Raw genomic sequence first — 20,865 nt, 5'->3', positions numbered from 1 at the left:
ACTGTTCATCACCCAAGATAAATACTGAAAGGCAATACTTAAAGGGTTCAGACGTCAGAAGGTAAACTTATGCCCTTATATCTAAAGTGAATAGGCACTGGATAGCCCCAATGGATTACCATATACTTTATGATTCCAGATCTTCTGATTTTTCAAAAGAAGTGGAAATATAGATTTTTGTAAATTAAAACATGGGCAACACTGTATGAGTCACAGAGAATGCATTTATAGATCAAATCTACCCCAAGGCCACCATTTTGCAAACTGAGCGGAAGAGTAGTTTGGATACACTGTATTTGTTCTTTGGTGTGTAAGATATATTTCATGACACAAAGCTTAAAAATATATATTAAAAATAAATCTTGAAAAAGAATACTTTAGTAAGAAAATCCTGGTGGGCCAAGAAAAGCTTTTGTAATAAATATACTTAGCTTTCTTTGTGAGTCAAATAGCATGCAAATTCACAACTATTCCAAAGAAAGTGATACAGTAACTTGGATTTGAAGTTAGGTTCTGGAATCCAAATGCTGATACTCCAATGTAAGTAAGTAACAATCAGAGCCAAGAAAGATCTGCTGCCCAACCCCAGCTGTGGGGGCCTACTACTAAAGATACTGGTTTTCAAAGTCAGGGACTGACCAAAGTTATTCTTATAATAAAATAATTATTTTAATGAAGTATTTGAAATAATTTTAAACATCTGATCAATAAGATTATACACAAATATGGGAATATGCTGCACTTTACAAAAAAATAAAGCTAAGCATTTAAATATACAAAAACAACTTTAGGTATAGATCTCTTCTGAAAGTATTCTTTTTAACATATACATAATTTATAGCATTTTACATAATAACTGCTGAAACAAAAAACGTGGCCAATTTAACATTTATTACCATAGAGAATATGGCCGTACAGTCCCGATGGGAAGAATAGGATGAGGAGTAACATACTGGAGGTGTGTTTTTTTTCCCCTGAATTCTTTTCTTAAAAAGCACAGCTTTCTTGTGTTTTTTTTTTTTTTTTTTTTTTTTACAACCTTACCGGAGGATTTACTGGTTCTTTCTGTATGTGATTCTAAATACAGCTACTACTTTTCACCAGCTATGTGCCACAAAGGTAGAATTAAAAAAAACAAACAAACAAGTTTGCTTTACAAAACATCAGGTTCCTCCTCAGATGAATATATATATATTTCACATATATATATGACATGCTTCTCAAAATACATTTAGAGAAAAGATCTCCAACAATGAGATGCTGACATTACCTTTTGAGTACTGAATCCAAAATGGAGTCCTATTGTTAAAAATTTCTAATCATCAATTAGGATTTTTGAAATGCAACAAGATGCTTAAAACTTGCAGTAACGAAAAAGATTTTACAAAACTATCCTTCTTGAGGTTTAAAACAATACACAAAAGAAAAAAAATAACTTCTTCCTTTTGAAATACTGCAAATTTGAAAATGTTTGATACATTTTCCTTTTTGGTTGGACTGTGATTTTTGTCCTGTCAACAAAATGCGTATCAGCTGCATTGGCATTCCATTCCCACCACTGGAATGGAGGGACACTTCAAGCTCTGGGATTCCATTTTCACTCTCCCCTCCTCAGGGTGATGCAATGTCCCTTCATTCCTTCCAATACTTCCCACCTTTTCCAGTTTTCAGTGAGGTATATCAGCAGCTCCCGTTTTACAGTTTCCCTGACAAAGATGTCCCCTCACTCGGTTATCAGAAGCAGCATATGGCACACACTATCCCCATCTGTCTCAGTTTTGACAACATTGGGATGCAGCTGACCAGTCACCACAGACTGTACTCTGTGGCTTGTCACCTGCAACTACAGAAGGTGACTGTCACAATTAGCTAGGCGACTTCTGATCCCAGCCCAGAAAACCTAAGACAGGTTCAGCAGAGGATGAAATACAGTTTGCTTGGTAAGCGGTGATTCTTCCTTTCTTTCCCTGCATCTTAATGCAGGCTGTATTAGGGAAAGTCACCTCACCTGTTAACAGTTTGGCAAATGAAACAGGTGGTATCAAACAGGACCTTAACTTGCTGTAATTAAATGCACAGGTAGACAGAAACCTATGCCTGTATAAACTGTATTTCATTAACCAATTTCCAGAAGACAAAGTTGAATTCTAATCATTAAGAACCCCATGGGATGTATAAGTAAGATTTAATAAAAGTTTATAACTGTAAACAATGGTGTTCCCTATTAGTGATTATTTTCCAGAAACTGAAATTTCAGGAGAGTGCAACAATGCTCTTTATGTCTTCTTTGGCAGTAAACAGCAAGGATCTGGATGGAGAGTGCAGCGGTCACTTCAGAAGGGCAAGGTATAGAGCTCGAGAATACCTCATCTCTCTTTCCTGTTCCATACAGAATATCAAGTCCCTGAGACAAATTCTTGTGATTCTTGGACGAAGCAACTGTTTGGTGGCTGTCAGGCCGGACGTTCCAGAAGCAAGAAGATTGTCTTTTAAGCCCTAAACAGAATAAATGGAGAAAAAAGTTTAAAGTAAGCAATCTTTCATAAAGGGAAAAATGGTCTTCAGAATGGAAGAGCTCACTAGCCTCTGGCTACTGAGTAAGGTGCTACAAAGAATACAAGATGCAGCAGGCTCAATCCTGTCCCCCAGCAGCCCCATCTCTTGGGGGAGGCCAACTGCTGCCATACCTAGTTCATGACCTCATTCATTCTCCCTCTCTCTCACCTGGACCATGGCCACAGCCTCTTAACTGATTTCTCCACTCCCAGACTCTACTTCACAACATTCTTTGCTGTAGATTTTGAAGGCCAGACTTTCTTCTTTACAGGTCTTAGACAAAAGTTTTGGGACCTTTGGGAGTGATGGATGTGGTCATTTCAATTGTGGTGATGATTTCATAGGTGTATGTAAAAACCTATCAGACTGTATACTTTAAATGTGTGCAGCCTTTTGTATATCAATTATAAAAATAAAAGAAAAAGTCTTACATGGTTCATATCCCACCATTATGTGGTTCAAAAATCTTTCATGGCTCGTTGCTATCCAGAGTAGCTACCTTGAGCACCCATTATATTGACACCTATGTGAATCACCTCCCACACACGATTGCTTTTCTTTCATTTAACATTGCAGCAGGTTACACAGGTGCTGTCTCCATTTATCAAATGAGAAAACTGAGCTTAGGTTAAGAAGCCTGTTCAAAGTCACACAGCAAAACTAAACTGGGACTCAATTTTGAATTTGATCTGAAGTGAGCACACTTAGTTACTGTGCTATATTATCTACCGCATGAGGTACAAACTCATCACATGGCTTCTCTACAGGCTCACTTCCCACTCCTTTACAAAACATCTTAACACTGGCCAACAGGTAAAGATAAGCAAAAGGCTATTTAAGACCAATCTACTCATTTTTAAAGAACCCATTTCAAATGGGTCTACTTACCCCCCAAAAGGAATTCTCACTGGAGCAATTACCTTACATTGTACTATAGTAATATGTATAACCTACTACCACTACTACATACCCACTAGATAAGCTTTTAGAAGACAGACTATCAACCAATGTGGCTCTATATGTCATTCAAAAATGAATGAAACCCAGTATACCTATACTAAGACAGTTTTCTAAAAATACACATAGCATTTTTTTTTTTAAGATTCTATTTATTTATTCATGAGAGACACAAGAGAGAGGCAGAGACATAAGCAGAGGGAGAAGCAGGCTCCTTCCTCGCAGGGAGCCCAACGTGGGACTTGATCCCCAGGCCCTGGGATCATGCCCTGAGCCAAAGGCAGATGCTCAACCAGCCACCCAGACATCCCTACACATAGTATTAAAAAATATCAGAAGGATTGAAAAGTACAGAATTTTCAGACAAAGGATAATTTTGTAAAAGTGAAATACTTTATTCTCTCCTTTTTAAAAAACACTTTGTTTGCAAAAACATGATAGGGTTGGTATCCCTCTTTTCACCCTCCAAAAGACGCATATAAGAAAAGATATTTACCTAACGTGGGAAGCAAATCTTGTGGTTCCATAACTATATTTATATAACCATCAAATTTTAATTATTACCTCTACATTTCTGTTTTGTTTTGCTTTGTTTTGCTGAAGGAGAAAGAAATCCTTTCTAAGGTCTCCAATAACACCATGGTCCAAACAAGTCAACTTAATTCCATGCATGTTCACAGAATGACTGAGGGGCATGTTATCTGATGGTCAAATAAAATTTCCCTGAAAGATGCTTTGCAATTTGGAGGGAATATGATATCACAATCACATTTCTATACTCATCAGGTAAACTTCAAAAGGGTCCATGGAACAAATTTTGGAAAATCCATATTTTTAGAAAGGACAAAAAGAGGGATACCTAGGTGGCTCAGTCAGTTAAGTGGCTGCCTTTGGCTCAGGTCATGATCTCAGGGTCCTGAGATGGAACCCTGCATTAGGCTCTCTGCTCAGTGGGGAGTCTGCTTCTACCTCTCCCTGCTTGTGCTTTCTCTGTCAAATTAAAAAAATCTTAAAAAAAGAAACAAAAAAAGGGACAAAAACATTACTCTCTGGCTGCACAGTTGCCTGGCTACTTGTCCTGGAGCCCATCTATGGTATAGAGCCAGTCTCTTACCACTTTTGCAAGGTCCTTAATAATGAATGCAGTTTGTACAAATACAAGTGTCAGCCTTTGTAAGTTCGACTAAGCATGGCAGATAAGCACTAGCACATTCCTCTTCCCTGTTAATGTTACCACATAGATGTAATCTTAACTACTGTAAATTATCACCAGCAGCAGTTTTTTCATGAGATTTTTGCAGAATGGACTGGCCAATTCAGCTTTGTGAAAACTGGATAAAAAACATACATTGGGAAGAGTGTTAATAAAACACATTATGGGCAGTGAGTAGCAATTTTTTTGTATATAGGAGTTATCTATGTAAAACTATAGTACACTTACTTTATTTTTAAACTATAGTACATTTATTTTTTTAAAGGTTTTTATTTATTTATTCATAGAGACACAGAGAGAGGCAGAGACACAGGCAGAGGGAGAAGCAGGCACCATGCAGAGAGCCCGATGTGGGACTTGATCCAGGGTCTCCAGGATCACGCCCTGGGCTGCAGGTGGCGCTAAACCGCTGCACCACCAGGGCTGCCCAAACTATAGTACATTTAAATAGAGGCACATTTCTTAGCCAAAAAATAGATACAATACACTAAAGCTGAATTGATAATTGTTTACAAATGTTTTGTACCAAGAGTTTGCCTAAAATCAGTCATTTGGTGTTTTATATGACTTTTGAAATTAAATGGCTAGCTGGATACAGTATGCTTTGGCAATTCCACTTCTATGCAAATACCCAGAACTATATCATATGTTCACTGAAAAGACATGTATGAGAATGTTTAGCAAGATTATTCATAGTAGTCCAAAACAAGAAACAATCCAAATGCCCATTTAGAATAGATAAGTTGTGGAGTATTCATACAAGTGGAATACTATGCAGCAGTAACAAATTGATAACATGGATGAATATCACAAAAATGCTAAATGAAAGGATCCAGATGTAAAAACACATACAGTTTGATTCCATTTCTATAAAGTTCAGAGCTACAGAAGTCAGGACAAGGGTTCCCCTTGCGGGAGGAGTAGTGACCAGAAGTAGAGAAGAGTGTTATCGGGTTCTGGTGACGTTCTCTGTCTTGACTGGAGTATTGTCTACATGAGTATGCTTGTGCTATGAAAATTCAGTGAGCTTTGATTTGTGTGCTTTTCTGCATCAGTGTTACATTTTAATTAAAAAAAAAAAAAACAAGGTACTCCCCAAAACCCACAAAAACCTTTGTCTAGGTAGGAAATAAAAAAGGGAGCAAAGAGGGAAAAAGAGAAAAGGAAGTAAGGCAAAAATGTTAAACCGAAAAAAAATTAAAGAAACCGAATCATCTGGGTAAAGAACAAAGGGGTCACAGTTCATGTTTGTCATGTGACAAGCCAAAAGGATTCAGGAGAAAGAGCCATATTACAGCTGCCAGCACGGGGTTGAAAAGAAGGTCATTCCAACAGGATGTAGCAGAGGGCCTGAGGCAATGTTATAAATGAAACAAACCCCAAGGGATATTCAGTAACCCAACAGAAATGTCTTTCATAATTCACAACTTTACAAAGGTGATAGCATCCTCTTCTCCCAAATAGCGACACACTTAAGAAAGTCAATCTTTCTTGAACATGGATACAAATATATAGCATTTTTATCCCTATGCTTATGGTTTGGGGATGCCTTGTCAGTTTCACAATGACCTGGCCAGAATCAGCTACTGCTCAATTATCCATGGTCAAGAGAGTGGATGGATCATGCACATATAACTTAAAGCCATAAAAACTCAAACCTGCCTTTTCACCATCAGCTTTAATTTTCTCCCACCTCACCAAGTCCCTTTCCCAAAGTTGTCCAGGATTGATTTCTGGTTACATTACACTATCAATGCCAAAGAACACTAATGTGGTTAAGAGACCAGAATTTGTATGCGGGGCGGGGGCGGGGGGGAAGACCCTGTGACAACATACTATTTCATTCTGAAATAGGGTTATTTCCCCCAATCATCTTTCTACATGAAGATATTCCTTAACTTGGATTCTTCACCTGGATGAAAAGAGGTAAAATGGAAGAGAAAGGTCAAAGAAGAGGAAAGAAACAATTCAGTTACCAAGTGCAAAACAGATATTCTTGAAATCACAATCAGATCTAAATGCTCACATACTCTACTACTGCTAGGTCAATTAAGTTAGCCTTCACTACTCTGTTCAGTTATATCACTGAACAAAGTTTCTTACTTTTATTTTGAGGAACTCTTCTCTAATAAGAAAAAAATGAATACTATATGTTACCAATTTCAGAGAAATAACTCCATTTTAAGAATAACACTAATTAAAAATAACCAGTTATCTGAATTTCTATTCCCTTAAGTCAATGGAATGGGTGATGTGAAATAAAACCTTTAAAAAGTTTATCTAAGGGCAGCCCGGGTGGCTCAGCGGTTTAGCGCTGCCTTCAGCCCAGGGCCTGATCTTGGAGTCCCGGGATCAAGTCCCGCGTTGGGCTCCCTGCATGGAGCCTGCTTCTCCCTCTGCCTGTGTCTCTGCCTCTCTCTCTGTGTGTCTCTCATGAATAAATAAAAATCTTTAAAAAAAATAAAAAGTTTATCTACGTTTTTCCCCACATTTCCTTAAATTCTATTATTGCCATAGTAACTGAAAAGCAAAAATAACATCCTTATGAGCCCGGGGGCTTCATGAATCCTGCTGAAGTTTGCAGTAACTTTGTATGGGCTTCTTCTAAAAGCTGCCATCCACCGCAACACAGCTTCATGCTGGTTCACACATTGCTACAGTTTAAAAGTTACCTGGGTTACTGGGCATCTATTATGGGCAAGGAACTGTGTTAGGCAGCATATGATAGGAAGATTGAACAGCAGTGAGTACTGGCTGTCTCCTCCATAAGCAAGCTCAGACAAATTACTTAAGTGCTCTGTGACTCAGTTTCCTAATCTGGAAAATAGGGACACTAATAGTAATTATCTCATAGGGTTGTCTTGAGATTTAAATGAGGACAATGCCTGGCATATAGTATACATTCTTAAATGCCAGCACTTCTTATAATAAACTAATTCATTAGTCAGTTGGAAGGTTTGAAGGTTTATAAACAGTAAACAGTATGATTCTAGTTCCAGATCTTTCCTAACATTCCCTGGTTAAAACTAATTATAATAAACTTCCTGCCCATATTTAATTCCTAGCTAACTTAAATAATTTCTCCTACCACATTTACTTTGTTCCTTCCAGTGAAATCTTTGAGTTTTAGTGGAGCTCTGAATGCCTAATGATAAAAAAAAAAGACTAATGGGCATTTCAGACATGTGGTAGGTGGACAAAAAAATATATCCCAGGAAGTTTTTCATAGGCTCCTCCAATCAAATACTGAAGGAGCTTGATGCTTTACAGACCCAACCAGGCTTATCAATACTGTTTCTAGAAGCTAATGTCAACTTCTTCCATTCTATTCCCTGGATCAGAAGACTAACAAAACACAAAGATGTCCCTGAATCCTAATAATTAACCAGAAACAAAAATTGGACATTTTAATAGAGGCAAAGATTCATCACATTTCTCAGGCCCTGCACCTGATTTTATCCTAACCCCATGTATCATGGCAGCTTTTAATGTGATCACTCAAGTCTTACACTTCAGGGAAGAAACAAGGAATAGACATGGGAACAGGGGGTACAATGAAGACTGGTTCCAGAAAAAAAAAAAATCAAGTATCTTTGAAGTCCTGAAAGCAAGGATAAATAAAAGTATCCTGGCAGCATGGCCTTATGTAACAAGAGCACTAAAAATCTATATTAGAAAGACGTGAGCTTCCAGGCCTTTAGGGCAGCACAGAGCAAAAAATACTGAGCTTCAGGACTGAGTGCCCTCTGCTGGTCAACGAGAAGAACTTTTGAAGCAACAGAGCTCCCGCTTTTATCACCTTCATTTTATCACTTTTAAGTCATTTCTGAATATTGACAACCCTACATGTTATATTCCGCCCTAGAATTGTGTTACTTCTACATATCTATTATTCAACAGTATTTTGTAGAAATAGTATGTTTAAACAGACTGATATGACATGTAATCATGGGCATTTAGTTCTAATTCTAGTTGTGTAATTAGGAGAGATACAAAGAGAAGCCCGGTTCTTATGTGCTAATGACAATCCCCCTTCTTTATCTCCAAAGGAATGCTTTCTTAAAATTCAGACCCCATTGTTTAATTTTCTAATGAAGTCCCCAACTGGATATATCCTAAATTTTTCATGTTTCAAACTGTTATTCTTTTCTCCTCCTTTTTCTTATTTAAAGGAATGGTAATACCATTTACCACCAATGCCGAAGCCAGAAAATTGGATGTCATCCTCAACGCTTTCTTCCTCTACATTCCATCTGTAATTTATCAGTTCTACCTCTTAACAGTTTCCAAATCATTTGCTGCTTTTTTTTTTTTTAAGATTTTATTTATTCATGAGAGACACAGAGAGAGAGAGAGAGAGAAGCAGAGACACAGGCAGAGGGAGAAGCAGGCTCCATGCAGGGAGCCCGATGTGGGACTCGATCCCGGGTCTCCAGGATCAGGCCCTGGGCTGAAGGTGGCGCTAAACCACTGAGCCACCTGGGCTGCCCCCATCTGTTTCTTTCTGTATTTTCACTGCCATTATCTCTTGCCTACATTACTTCAACAACCTTCTTAAGCAACTTCCCTAGTTCCAGTATTAATACTGCTCACACTGGAATGGGAATGATCTTTCTGAAATTATAAAGAACCAGATAACACTTGTTTTCCTGCACAAAATGCTCTAGTAGCTAAAAATCTATAGGACCAAGTATCCGAGCATGACATACACAGTCAACCATGAGCATACCAAAAGCTCTACCCAGTCTCATCTTCATTTCCTTCTTTCTGTCCCAAACTACTAAGCATGCCATAGAGTATATTCTTCTTCTTTGCTCCAAGACAGGTAATTCTCTCCTTCTGAACTCATTTCCAATCTCTCTGTCCTGTCCTTATATCACATCACCTTACTAAGTAATATCACCTTACTAAGTTCTTTAAAATTCAGTTCAGATACCTGTTTCCCCAGCACTAGAAACTCAAACTTAGCCTGGGTCTGGATCAGGTGCCAGTACTGTGTACTTCAGTAGTACTCTGAATTTCATTCTTCTGTCACATGCATTCAGCATAATGCAACTACCACTTTAACTTTCTCACTTGCTAGAGGGGAAGGACTTTGGAGCTGTATTTTATACAGCGATTGTCACTTACCTGGTATCCATTCAATGTCACAGATGATGTGTCTATGTCACCCGATAACATCGCTTACGTGAATTAACAATGAAAATGAGCCATAGTATGGCTTTGTAATCAAGACTCTGCTGTTATTCTTCGCTTTAAGCCAAATAAATCTGGGAGAAAATGTAAAGTCCTTTGATGGCCTGTTCTTAAGTATTACCTAGCCTCCTAATAACATATCTCACACGCTCATCCCCACCAAGCTGCCACCAGATGAATTTGCTCAAAAGGCTATTTTTGGTCACTCCTTGCAAATAGAAAATGCTTCAGCTCACCAAATAATACAACAGACAAGAACAATACGTTACCAAATAATCAACTCTGAAATGTAATAACTTTCCTTTTAACACTGCAGTTATTTTCTTGAATCTTTAATTAAGACACAAAGTCTCTGAAAATTCAAACTCAAATCTATTATTTTATGAAAACTTCAAAGGACTGTCTGTTAACTTTTTTTTCTTTCACAATCAGCTTTGATTTTATCCTTGGAGGACTTTATGTTAAGAAAAGCTACAACAGTATCAGTAAAGGTTGTTGTGCCTCACAACAACTAAAGGTAAATTTACCACTATATTTAAGTATTAATAGTAGCTTTACTTAAAACTATGGTAATTCTAGAGTTGGTAAGTTGCATAGGACTAGTGGACAGTGATATTACAAAGAAATATGAATTTATAGGAAAAATAAAATATTACAAATGCTAGAAATAAAATAACTTTTTATTTTCATAAACTCTTTAAAAGATCATGACCAAGTAACGACAATATGCTAGAGTTTAAAACATATGTAAAAAAAATTAAAAATAAAACATATGTAGAAGTAAAAAAGGTGATAACAATGGTACAAAGGACGGGAGGGAATTGTGTAATGGAATTACACAGTTAAAAGGTTTCACATCTTATGTAAAGTGGTATTAATTAGAGGTTAGGTGCAGTCAGTTAAGGATATCTACTATGCCTTTTAATGGATACATACAGTAACCATTAAAAAAATAAAGAGGAGGATAGTTAAAAGCTAACAGAGGATATAGAACATCACACTAAATACTACATAATTAATTCCAAAGATGACTGGAAAGGAGAAACAAAATGACAAAGGGGACAAACAAAATAAATGACAAGATGATAGACCCAAAATCAATCACAGTGAAATTACATTAAATGTAAATGGGCTAAACACTCCAAATACATTTTCAGAGTGGACACAAATTGAACTCAATTAAATGCTATTCATAGAAACCAATTTTAAATAAAGACACAGATGGGCTGGAAGTAAAAGGACAGAAAAAGATAAAAGATAAATCCAAATATGAAGGATAATAGTATTTGGTGTGGCTATAATAATATTAAACAATGTAAGACCTTAAGGCAAGGAATATTACCAGAAAGGAAAAAAATTTCACAATGACACAAGAGGTAAATTCATCAGAAAGACAGAATGTGTTTATATTTAATAATAGGACCATTAAATAAAAGAAACAAAGATTGACAAATAGACAAATGTACAACCATAGTTTTTTAAAAAACGAAAAGAAAACAAACAAATGTCTCTTGGTAACCAAAGAAACAAGCAGCAAAAAAAAAAAAAAAAAAAAAAAAATCGTTAGGATATAGAAGATTTATAGACACTTCATTCAACTTACTAAAGAACACTTATCATTTGCAAGTGCACAGAGAATATTTCCTAAGATATATAATATACTAGGACAAGTCTCAATAAATTGCAAAGGATTGAAATCACAGAATGTATTCTTAACCATAATGAAAACACCAAATATTTGAAATTAAACAACACACTTCTAAACAGTCTGTATTTTAAAGAAGATACCAAAAAAGGAAATTAGGAAATATTTTTTAACTTAACAATAATAAAAACACAACATACCTAACATATCAGAACTTTTCTTCTTTAGCTTCACTCCCCCACAAACTACCAGAAATTTATAACACTAAATGTTTATATTAGAATAAAAATGTATACCCAACCTTCATCTCAAGAAGCTAGAAAAAGAAAATGTTAAACTCAATGGAAGTAGAAGAAAGGAAATAAATAGGAGTAGAAATCCAGTGAAGTAGGAAATAGACAAAAATTTTTGAAAAAAGAAAGCCAAAAATTAGTTTTTGGAAAAGATCAATAAAACATATGAACCATTATCTAGACTGATCAGGAAGAAAGAGAACACACAAATGATCAGTATCAGGAATGAAAGAAAAGATAACATCACCACAGACATTAAAAGACAACGATCAGATACAATGAATAATTTTGTCAATGTCTCAACAACCTAGATGAATGCAAAACCTCTTTGAGAAACACAACTTTCAAATACTAACACACACACAAAATGAAAAATCTAGTTTGGGTTTCCTGCACAATGAGAACTCCTGGCTCAGATGGCTTCCTTGGTAAATTCTATCAAACATTTAAGGAGGAAATAAGACCTATCCTAGACAAAGATTAAAAAAAAAAAAAAAAGGAAGAAAGAACACTGGCATAACTCAAACAAAAACTAACAAGGACACTATAACAAAATAAAATTATATACCAGTATCATTCATGAACACAGATACAAAAATACTAAACAGGGACACCTGGGTGGCTCAGTGGTTGAGCGTCTGCCTTTGGCTCAGGGCGTGATCCTGGGCTCCCAGGATTGAGTCCCACATCGGGCTCCCTCCATGGAGCCTGTTTCTCCCTCTGTGTCTCTGCCTGTGTCTTTGCCTCTCTCTTTCTGTGTCTCTCATGAATAAATAAATAACATATATATTTTTTAAATACTAAACAAAATGAATGAATAGCAAACAGAACCCAGGAATATGTATAATCAATTTTATACTGTGACCAACTGGGATCTATCCCTTAATTAAAAAGCTGGCTAAAATTTAAAAACAAATGCAAGTTACCAAATTATGAGAATAAAGGAGAAAATGCATACGATAATCAGATAAATTCACGTAAGCTTTGGGAAAATTCCATACCCACCATTATAAATGTTCTTAGTCAATGAGGAAGAGAATTTCCTCTATGAAAAACCTACACCCAAAGTCATACTTAAAGGTTAAATACTGAGTACGTTTTCCCTACACTCAAAAACAAGGCAAGGATGTCCACTCTTACCATTTCTATTCAAGACAGTACTGGGGATGTTAGCTAGTGTTCTAAGGCAAGAAAAAATAAATGAAAGAAAGAAGTACTACTCCATTTTGATTTGTAAACATGATTGTTTAGCGACTCTTTAGGAATTTACACCCAAAACTACCAGAACAACTAAATAAATTTAGCAGGTTAGAGGATACAAGACTTGCTATATGAGCAACAAACTGAAAAGTATAATTTAAAAAATACCATTTCAATAGCATCAAGAAAATAGTATCTATATGTAAATATAATAAAAGACATGAAAGACTTTTTTTTTTTTTTAATTTATGATAGGCACACAGTGAGAGAGAGAGAGAGGCAGAAACACAGGCAGAGGGAGAAGCAGGCTCCATGCACTGGGAGCCTGACGTGAGATTCGATCCCGAGTCTCCAGGATCGCGCCCTGGGCCAAAGGCAGGCGCCAAACCGCTGCGCCACCCAGGGATCCCGACATGAAAGACTTCTAAAGAGAAAGCTAAAACACTGCAGAGAGAAGTTAAAAATGATAGATATACAAAGCTCATATTGCCTCAATACTGTCAGGATGTCAGTTCTTTGCGAATTGATCTACAGATTCAATGCCATCCTAACACATATTTACATTTTTCTAAGAATGACAAGATGATTCTGAAATTCATAGGAAAATGCAAAGGACCCAGAATTGTCAAAAACACTATTGAAAAGGGACATAGTTGGAGGATTTCGACTATCAGATTTCAAAATTATTAGTAAGCACAGTAAGCAAGAGACTGTAGTATTGGCATAAGTATGGAAAAACAGATCAATGAATAAAGTATGAATATGCACTTCTGCATATACAGTTAATTGATTTTAAATATTAAGTCATGATAAGTGGAGTAAGTCTTTTCAATAAATGGGATGGAGTAACAAGATATTTGTATATTAAAAAATTAGGCTCAACCCCTAACTTTCAGATCAGACATAAAAATTAAGATAAAATACTTAAATGTAAAATGTAAAGCTTCTAGCAAAAAAAATCTTCAAAATTATGGGTATTTTTTTTTTTAGGATATAGAAAGCAGTAACTATAAAAGAAAATGGTAAGTTATACTTCAAAGTTAAAACGTTCTGTCCTTCCAGAATATACTATCATGAAAATAAAAGTACATTGCTAAAGGGAGTGTGAAATGGCACAACCATTTGAAAAACGGTTTAAAATTCGTTATAAAATTAACCATATAGCTGTCTATGATTTTTTTCTATTTATTATTTTTATTAATCAGTGGTAATGGATTCAGAATCATCTCCTACTGATTTTTAAACATTTGTCTTGTTATGAAAATGCCGTTAGCTTTTGAATTAATCACTTGCAAAGGTAGCTACAGCTGGATAAATTTCTGCTTAACTCTTCCCCTCCAGATAGCATAAAAGAATACACCCAGCATCAAATAGCACAAGTACGTATACACAAATGTGCCTTCTGTCTGAACTGTTTTTTATAATTGGTTCATAAATAAGTTTCCAAAATTGTGAATAGAGTTGCAAAGGCCTATGATTGGAGCTTTCAATTGTATAGTTTACCATCAAGTTCCTAAGTGACCGCCATATAACATAGCATATGATAAGAGTTTTCTGAGGATGGTTTCTAACAGTAAGTGACCTCTTCAACCATTCCACATCCATTTGTTCTGAGTACTGCCTTAGGAGAAATTACATCCTGTCCTTACTCCCCTGCTGATATCTTAGAGACCAAGAAGACAATGCTAAGGGATAGGGGGTTTTCCATTTCTCTTTGCCTTTCTTTCATTCAGAGACTATGACCGGCTGTATCTCAATAGGCTGAAATCTATGAACAGCAGATGAGGTGGTGAAAAAAGTGTTAGGTAATTCCCCAGGGCTGATGGAGCCAGAATCACTTTGTACTGAGTTTCTACTGTTCTCAAACTGGGAGATTTTCTTTTTGATCATCTTTTTCTCCTTGGCTCTGCAATTCTGAAACCAGATTTTCACCTTTCAGAAAGGCCGAGGTTGACTGCCAGTTCTGATTTTCTCCGATAAGTGATGTATCTGTTGCAGTGGAATTCCTTCTCTAGCTCCAATCTTTGATCATTGGTGTAAACCACACGATACTTTTCTTTTGTCCTGGTTTTCCCGGTCACCTGCACGGTCTTTCACATCCATGCATGGAGCTGTGGCAGCTTCTGTTGGGAGAACTGGCATCTGCAGCTTCGGTGTCTATGGGGAACAGCAACCCGCTGGCTGGGGCTGGCAGGCTTCCACTGGTGCTTCCCCCGCCCGCAGGGCCCAAGTTGCTGTATTCCTGAGAGCCCAAAGCGGAAGGGTTCGAGATCATGTCGTTCATGGGCACCGTGCCCACTGTACCGGATGGCCCAGGGTACACATTCCAGTCTTCTCGAGAGGGGCTATAGGGTGAACCCCAGACCCCCAGCGATGGCCCGTGAGGATCCACGCTGGGCATATGGGGATAACCCATGTAGTGCGCATAGGCAGGCACCGCTGTGAAGTTGGAGGCTGGCAGGGGACTCCTACTGCTACCAGTCTGTCTTATGATTTAACAGCATTTATCCAAGAGAAATGAAAATATATGTCCACAAAATGACTTTTACAGGGAAGTTCATAGCAGCTTTATTTATACTTGTCAAAAATTAGAAAGAGCCCGTGTCCAATAAATGAATAAATTATGGAGCGTTTATTACAATAGAATACTACTCAGCACTAAAAAGGAATGTACTGACATGTGCAATGTGAAAAATCTCAAAAACATATATGCAGAGTGAAAATTTAAAAACAAAAAAAGTATATTACCACATGATTCCCAATTACACAAAGTTCTAAAACAGGCATGACTAAGCTACGGTAACGGAAATTAGATCACAGTAACTGTGGAGTAAAGGTTGGAAGGAGGTGGTCATGACTAAAAAAGGCATGACAGAACTTTCTGGGATCACAGAAATGTTTTGTATTTTGATTTGGGATCGTGGTTATAATTAAAACCAGTATTTTTTTTTTTTAAGATTTTATTTATTTGAGAGAGCACAAGCGAGCATAAGCAGGGGGGTGGGGCAAAGGGAGAGCAGAGAGGCCAACTCAGGGCTCAATTTCAGCATCCTGGAATCATGACCCGAGCCAAAAGCAGACTCTCAATCGACTTAGCCACCCAGGCACCCCAAAACCAGCATATCTTATTGTAAATAAATTACACCTTGATCTCAAAAACAAGTGGAAAGTTCATCTGAAGTTTTAAAAGTTATTCCCTCCTCAAGACTTCCCCCAAAGGAACATGGTTACTTCTATCTCAGTTAAGTGGCCGACTCTTGATTTCAGCTCAGGTCATGATCTCAGGGTTGTGAGATCAAGCCCTGCAATGGGCTCTGCACTGGACATGAAGCCTGCTTGAGATTCTCATTCTCTTTCTTACTTTCCCCCATAGAAGTACTATTCAAATTTATCTATAAATCCAACGTAATCTGTATCAGAATTCCAGTTACCTTTTTTGCAGATATTGACAAAATGATCCTAAGATACAAATGTAAACTTAAATGACCCAGAATAGCCAAAGCATCTTGAAAACAAGAGAGTCAAGTTGGAAAAAAATCACTTTCTGACTTCAAAACTTCCTGCAAAGCTATAGTAGTCAAGACACTGTGGTGTTTGTATAAGGATAGAAAATATTAAAAAAAAAAAAAAAGGATAGAAAAGATATATACATCAATAGACTAGAAAGTCCAGATATAAACCCATACATTTATGATTAATTTATTTTCAACAAGGGTGTTAAGACCATTCAATGGGAAAGGATGGTCTTTACAAAATATTGTGCCAGGACAACTGGATATCTACACCAAAAGAATGAATTTGAACCCATCTCACACGACACATACAAAAATGAACTCTTGAAAGGATCAAAGATGTAAATGTATGAGCTAAAACTGTAACATTCTTAGTTACAAATCCTGTAACACTGAATTAGGCAATGATTTCTTGGATAGGACACCTAAAGCAAAAGCAAGGAAAGAAAAAGATAGATTGACTGGATTTCATTTCTACAAAGTAAACATACAAATGACCAAACAGGGAAATGAAAAGATATCCAACATATTAGTCATCAGAGAATTACAAAACAAAATCATAATGAGATCTACTTCACACCCACTGGAATGACTATTAAAAAAAAAACAACAAAATAAAACCAAAAAACAGGTAGTAACAACTGCTGACCATTATGTGGATAAATGGGAACCCTTATGCATTGCAAGTAGGAATGTAAAATGGTACAAGTGCTATGTTAGGAAGTTTGACAGTTTCTCAAAAAGTCAACATAGGGCACCTGGGTGGCTCAGTTGGTTAAGCCTGCCTTTGGCTCAGGTTATAATCCCAGGGTCCTGGGATTAAGCCCCACATGGGGCTCTGTGCTCAGTAGTGAGTCTGCTTCTCCTCCTCTCTCTGTCCCTCTTCCCTGTGCCCCTCATGCTCTCACTCTCTCTCTCTCAAATAAAATGTTAAAAAAAAAAATCAAACAGTTATTACATGACCCAGCAATTCCACTCCTAGGAATACATACAAAAGAAATAAAATTTGAATATGAATGTTCATAACAGCATTGTTTATAATAGCCAAGTACAGAAACAATCAGCTGATAAATGGATAAACAAAATATGGTGTATCCATACAACTTATGGATAATGGAGTATTATTCAGCCATAAGCAGGAATGAAGTACTGATACATGCTACAACATGGATGGATCTTGAAAACATCATGTGAAGTCAAGAGGCTAGACATAAAAGGCCACATATTATATAATTCCATTTACTGAATGTCCAGAATAGGCAAATTCTTACGACCAGAAAGGAGATTTGTGGTTGCAAAGGGCTGGGAGGGAGTGACTGCTAATGGTTATGGAGTTTCTTTTTGGAATGATGAAAATGTTTTGGGGTTAAATGGAGACAGCTGCATAGTCATGGGAATGTACTAAAAACTACCGAACTGTATACTTTAAAATTTTATGGTATATGAATTATATCTGAAAGATTGGCACAATCTGGTAGGCAAAACAAACAAGTTCAAATAAACATTCTGAAAGCAACTTATACTTACTGTTTTCAATACTCTATGGAATTCTTGGGAAAAATACATTAACAGGAACTCAACAATATACTCTAAATGTTATCAGAAAGTACTGTTATAATACCTAAGGCAGATGTATTACTTTTCAAGAAAACCTGGGTTTTCACTGGTAACATTTATTGACAATTTGAGCGTCTACTTTGGGAGAATTTCACAGAGAAATTAACTGTCATTTAAACTATGGAAAGATATGCTTAGCAAAGGAATTACCAACCACTTTTCCCATAAACATTAGTTTGTTGTTAATTAGCAATCATCTATCACTTTGGAAAACCCTCTAAGGCCTGATATTTATTATAGGCAGCCCTACAATACACAGGCAATTCTTGCTTTGCACAGTCACTAAAGTTGGAACCAAATAGCTTCATACAAGGCTGAAACAGAAAGCTACTAGCACAGTAGGGAATAAGCATAACAGTATAACTGGTGATGTGAGACTACTACAAGAAATCTAAGGAGGGTAATACTAGTGTAAATTACAGAAGCAGTATGCATATAGGCACACTTTTAAAAACTGTTTCTTAGGAGCCTGACAATTTACAGGAATCATCTTACAGTTTGATAAGTTAAAAAAATAATCTCTCTTAGCATAAGCCAATTATTATGCTAACTATAATTAAAGTGCTTGGATGGGAAAGAAAATACTTAGAAAGCCTTAAATATTACATTTAAAACATTATTTGCCCTGGGACGAATGGTGACCAAAATACTTAATGATGCAGAGGAATTTAACAATATCTGAGGAAAAGACATGGGAATCTTAAAGGTTCACTGAAACTCTTCACAGATAACTTGTAATTTTATATATATTATTCTAATTTCCAGTTTAACCACAAGTATCCATGGTTAACTGCTAAAAAAAAGGCCCACCCTGCTAATAAGGTTCATCATTGGTGTCCCGTATCACAAACTCCAAGTTCTTTCCTAATCACGCTCAGTTGTAAGGCAGACTAGGTCATAGTAGTGTGTATGTAGCCAGCATAGCTGCCATAAAGAAAACTGTAACTTTTTTAGATTATAAATTCCAAGCAAGCTGAGACCTAGTTCTATTCTCACCACTGTACCTAGCATAGTTGGGTGACTAAATAAATGAATAAGTGAATATAAATGCCATCTCTTCTGAATAGAGAATAGAAAGAAGATTAACCAAAAACTAATACATAACAAATGGCATTGAGGTTTTAAAATAACAGGGGCTCCTGGGTGTCTCAGTTGGTTAAGCATCTGCCTCCTGCTCAGGTTGTGATCCTGGAGTATTGGGATCAAGTTCCATGCTGGGTTCCCTGCGCAGTGGGTAGTCGGCTTCTCTCCCTGTGTCCCTCCCTTGCTCCTCTCTCTCTCTCAAACAAATAAAATCTTTTTTTTTTTTTAAAAAAAAGGTTTTAAAATAACAATATCCAGTACTGATTGAGATACTAATAAACATACACTTTCATATATTGCTGGTTGGAAATATAAACTAGTTCAATTTTGGTGGACAGCAATTGGCAGTAAATACTTAAAAGGAACTTGAATAAACACTCATTTGACCTTGCAGCTCTATTTCTGGAAGAAAAAAAAACAAAACCCATGGTCAAAGATTTAATTATAAATAGGCTCATACAGCATTATATTAGAAATTAAAACATCTCCAATGAGAAATGGATAAATTATAGTATGCCAATGAAATTTGTAGAAAAACATTTAATGACATGGATAAGAGGTATATATGATATCATTAAGTAAAAAAGTAAGCTACCAATATTTCTATACTGTGAATTTTGTAAAAATGTGATAGGATGTGGATAGCTTAATTTCCTTCTCTATATTTTCTATCTTGATGAAAACAAAAATTTTAAATATGAAAATTTACTTTATAGAGGCACTTTTTAATGAAATCACCAATCTAAGGAATCAAAAGGTATAAGTGACAGGGACAATAAAGGGACCTTAGAGGCATTGACAGAAAAGAACCCACTGAATATAAAATAGAGAAAGCAGACAGAATAGATTCCAGGCACTAGGTAAAAGAGGTAGGCTTTGGATATGAGTAGAGAAAGATTTGTGGGAGGGGGACAGTCTCCATTTCAGGTCAAATGAGGTAGATGTTCCCTTTAAAATCCAAATGTGCCCCTTTCTTTGTGATGAGAGAAGTCAACTAGATATAGCAGAGGTTTTTGTTTTTGTTACCTTGGAAGAGGTACCCCGACATAATCCAAACCATTGGACTCCTAGAAAGTTCACCGAGGTAACAGGCACCTGAATTTTTGTGGGAATTTTCCTCATCCTCTGGCATATATGCACCTTACCAAAATGTCAATAGGAATTGTTACATCCAGCTCACCAGAGCAAATCGGCATGGTATCAATATGATGGATCAGCATAATGTCCTGTGGGAGAGGTTTTCCAGGTCCTTGCAGACTAGCTTATGACAGAAAGCTCAAGAGAGTTCTGAGATAAGTTAGTGGAGATATATTACTGACCCCACCGGTTGAAAGCAAACAAATTCTGATGGGTTTTACTAATAAATATATAGGAAAAAAAGCATATGCCAGATCAATATTTGCACACCAACTGCTAGGGGTTGCATGGACTTGTTTCAGCAACAAAACCCTGCCTGGCACAAATGCAGTTGAAGCCACCACCTGATTAAGTTTATAATAACTCACCATCATTCTTCAAGACCCATTTGTCTTCTTCAATGCCAAATAGATGAGTTGAATAGGGATGTGATTGTAATTAACACTTCTGCATCTT

The 20,865-nt window shown here is 36.6% G+C and overlaps 2 protein-coding genes across 2 annotated transcripts in view; both read right to left on the bottom strand.

Annotated features, from left to right (window-relative positions):
• Positions 1-698: 698 nt before the first annotated feature.
• Positions 699-20,865, bottom strand: part of TAF4B (TATA-box binding protein associated factor 4b) — a 126,009-nt gene continuing 105,842 nt past the window's right edge. The window contains exon 15 of the mRNA XM_041726875.1: positions 699-2,496. Coding sequence (XP_041582809.1) covers positions 2,329-2,496 — 168 coding nt within the window. The 3' untranslated portion in view covers positions 699-2,328. The remainder of the gene's footprint in view (positions 2,497-20,865) is intronic.
• On the bottom strand, positions 14,786-20,468 carry CDX4 (caudal type homeobox 4). The gene is given in 4 exon segments (XM_041723565.1): positions 14,786-14,991; positions 14,994-15,170; positions 15,173-15,542; positions 20,418-20,468. Coding segments are annotated over 4 exon segments (804 nt in total).

The sequence above is a fragment of the Vulpes lagopus genome, chromosome 1 (genome assembly GCF_018345385.1).
Source record: "Vulpes lagopus strain Blue_001 chromosome 1, ASM1834538v1, whole genome shotgun sequence".
Classification (NCBI taxonomy): Eukaryota; Metazoa; Chordata; class Mammalia; order Carnivora; family Canidae; genus Vulpes; species Vulpes lagopus.
Note: the sequence above shows the minus strand (reverse complement) of the source record. Positions and strands in the feature narration are given on the sequence as shown.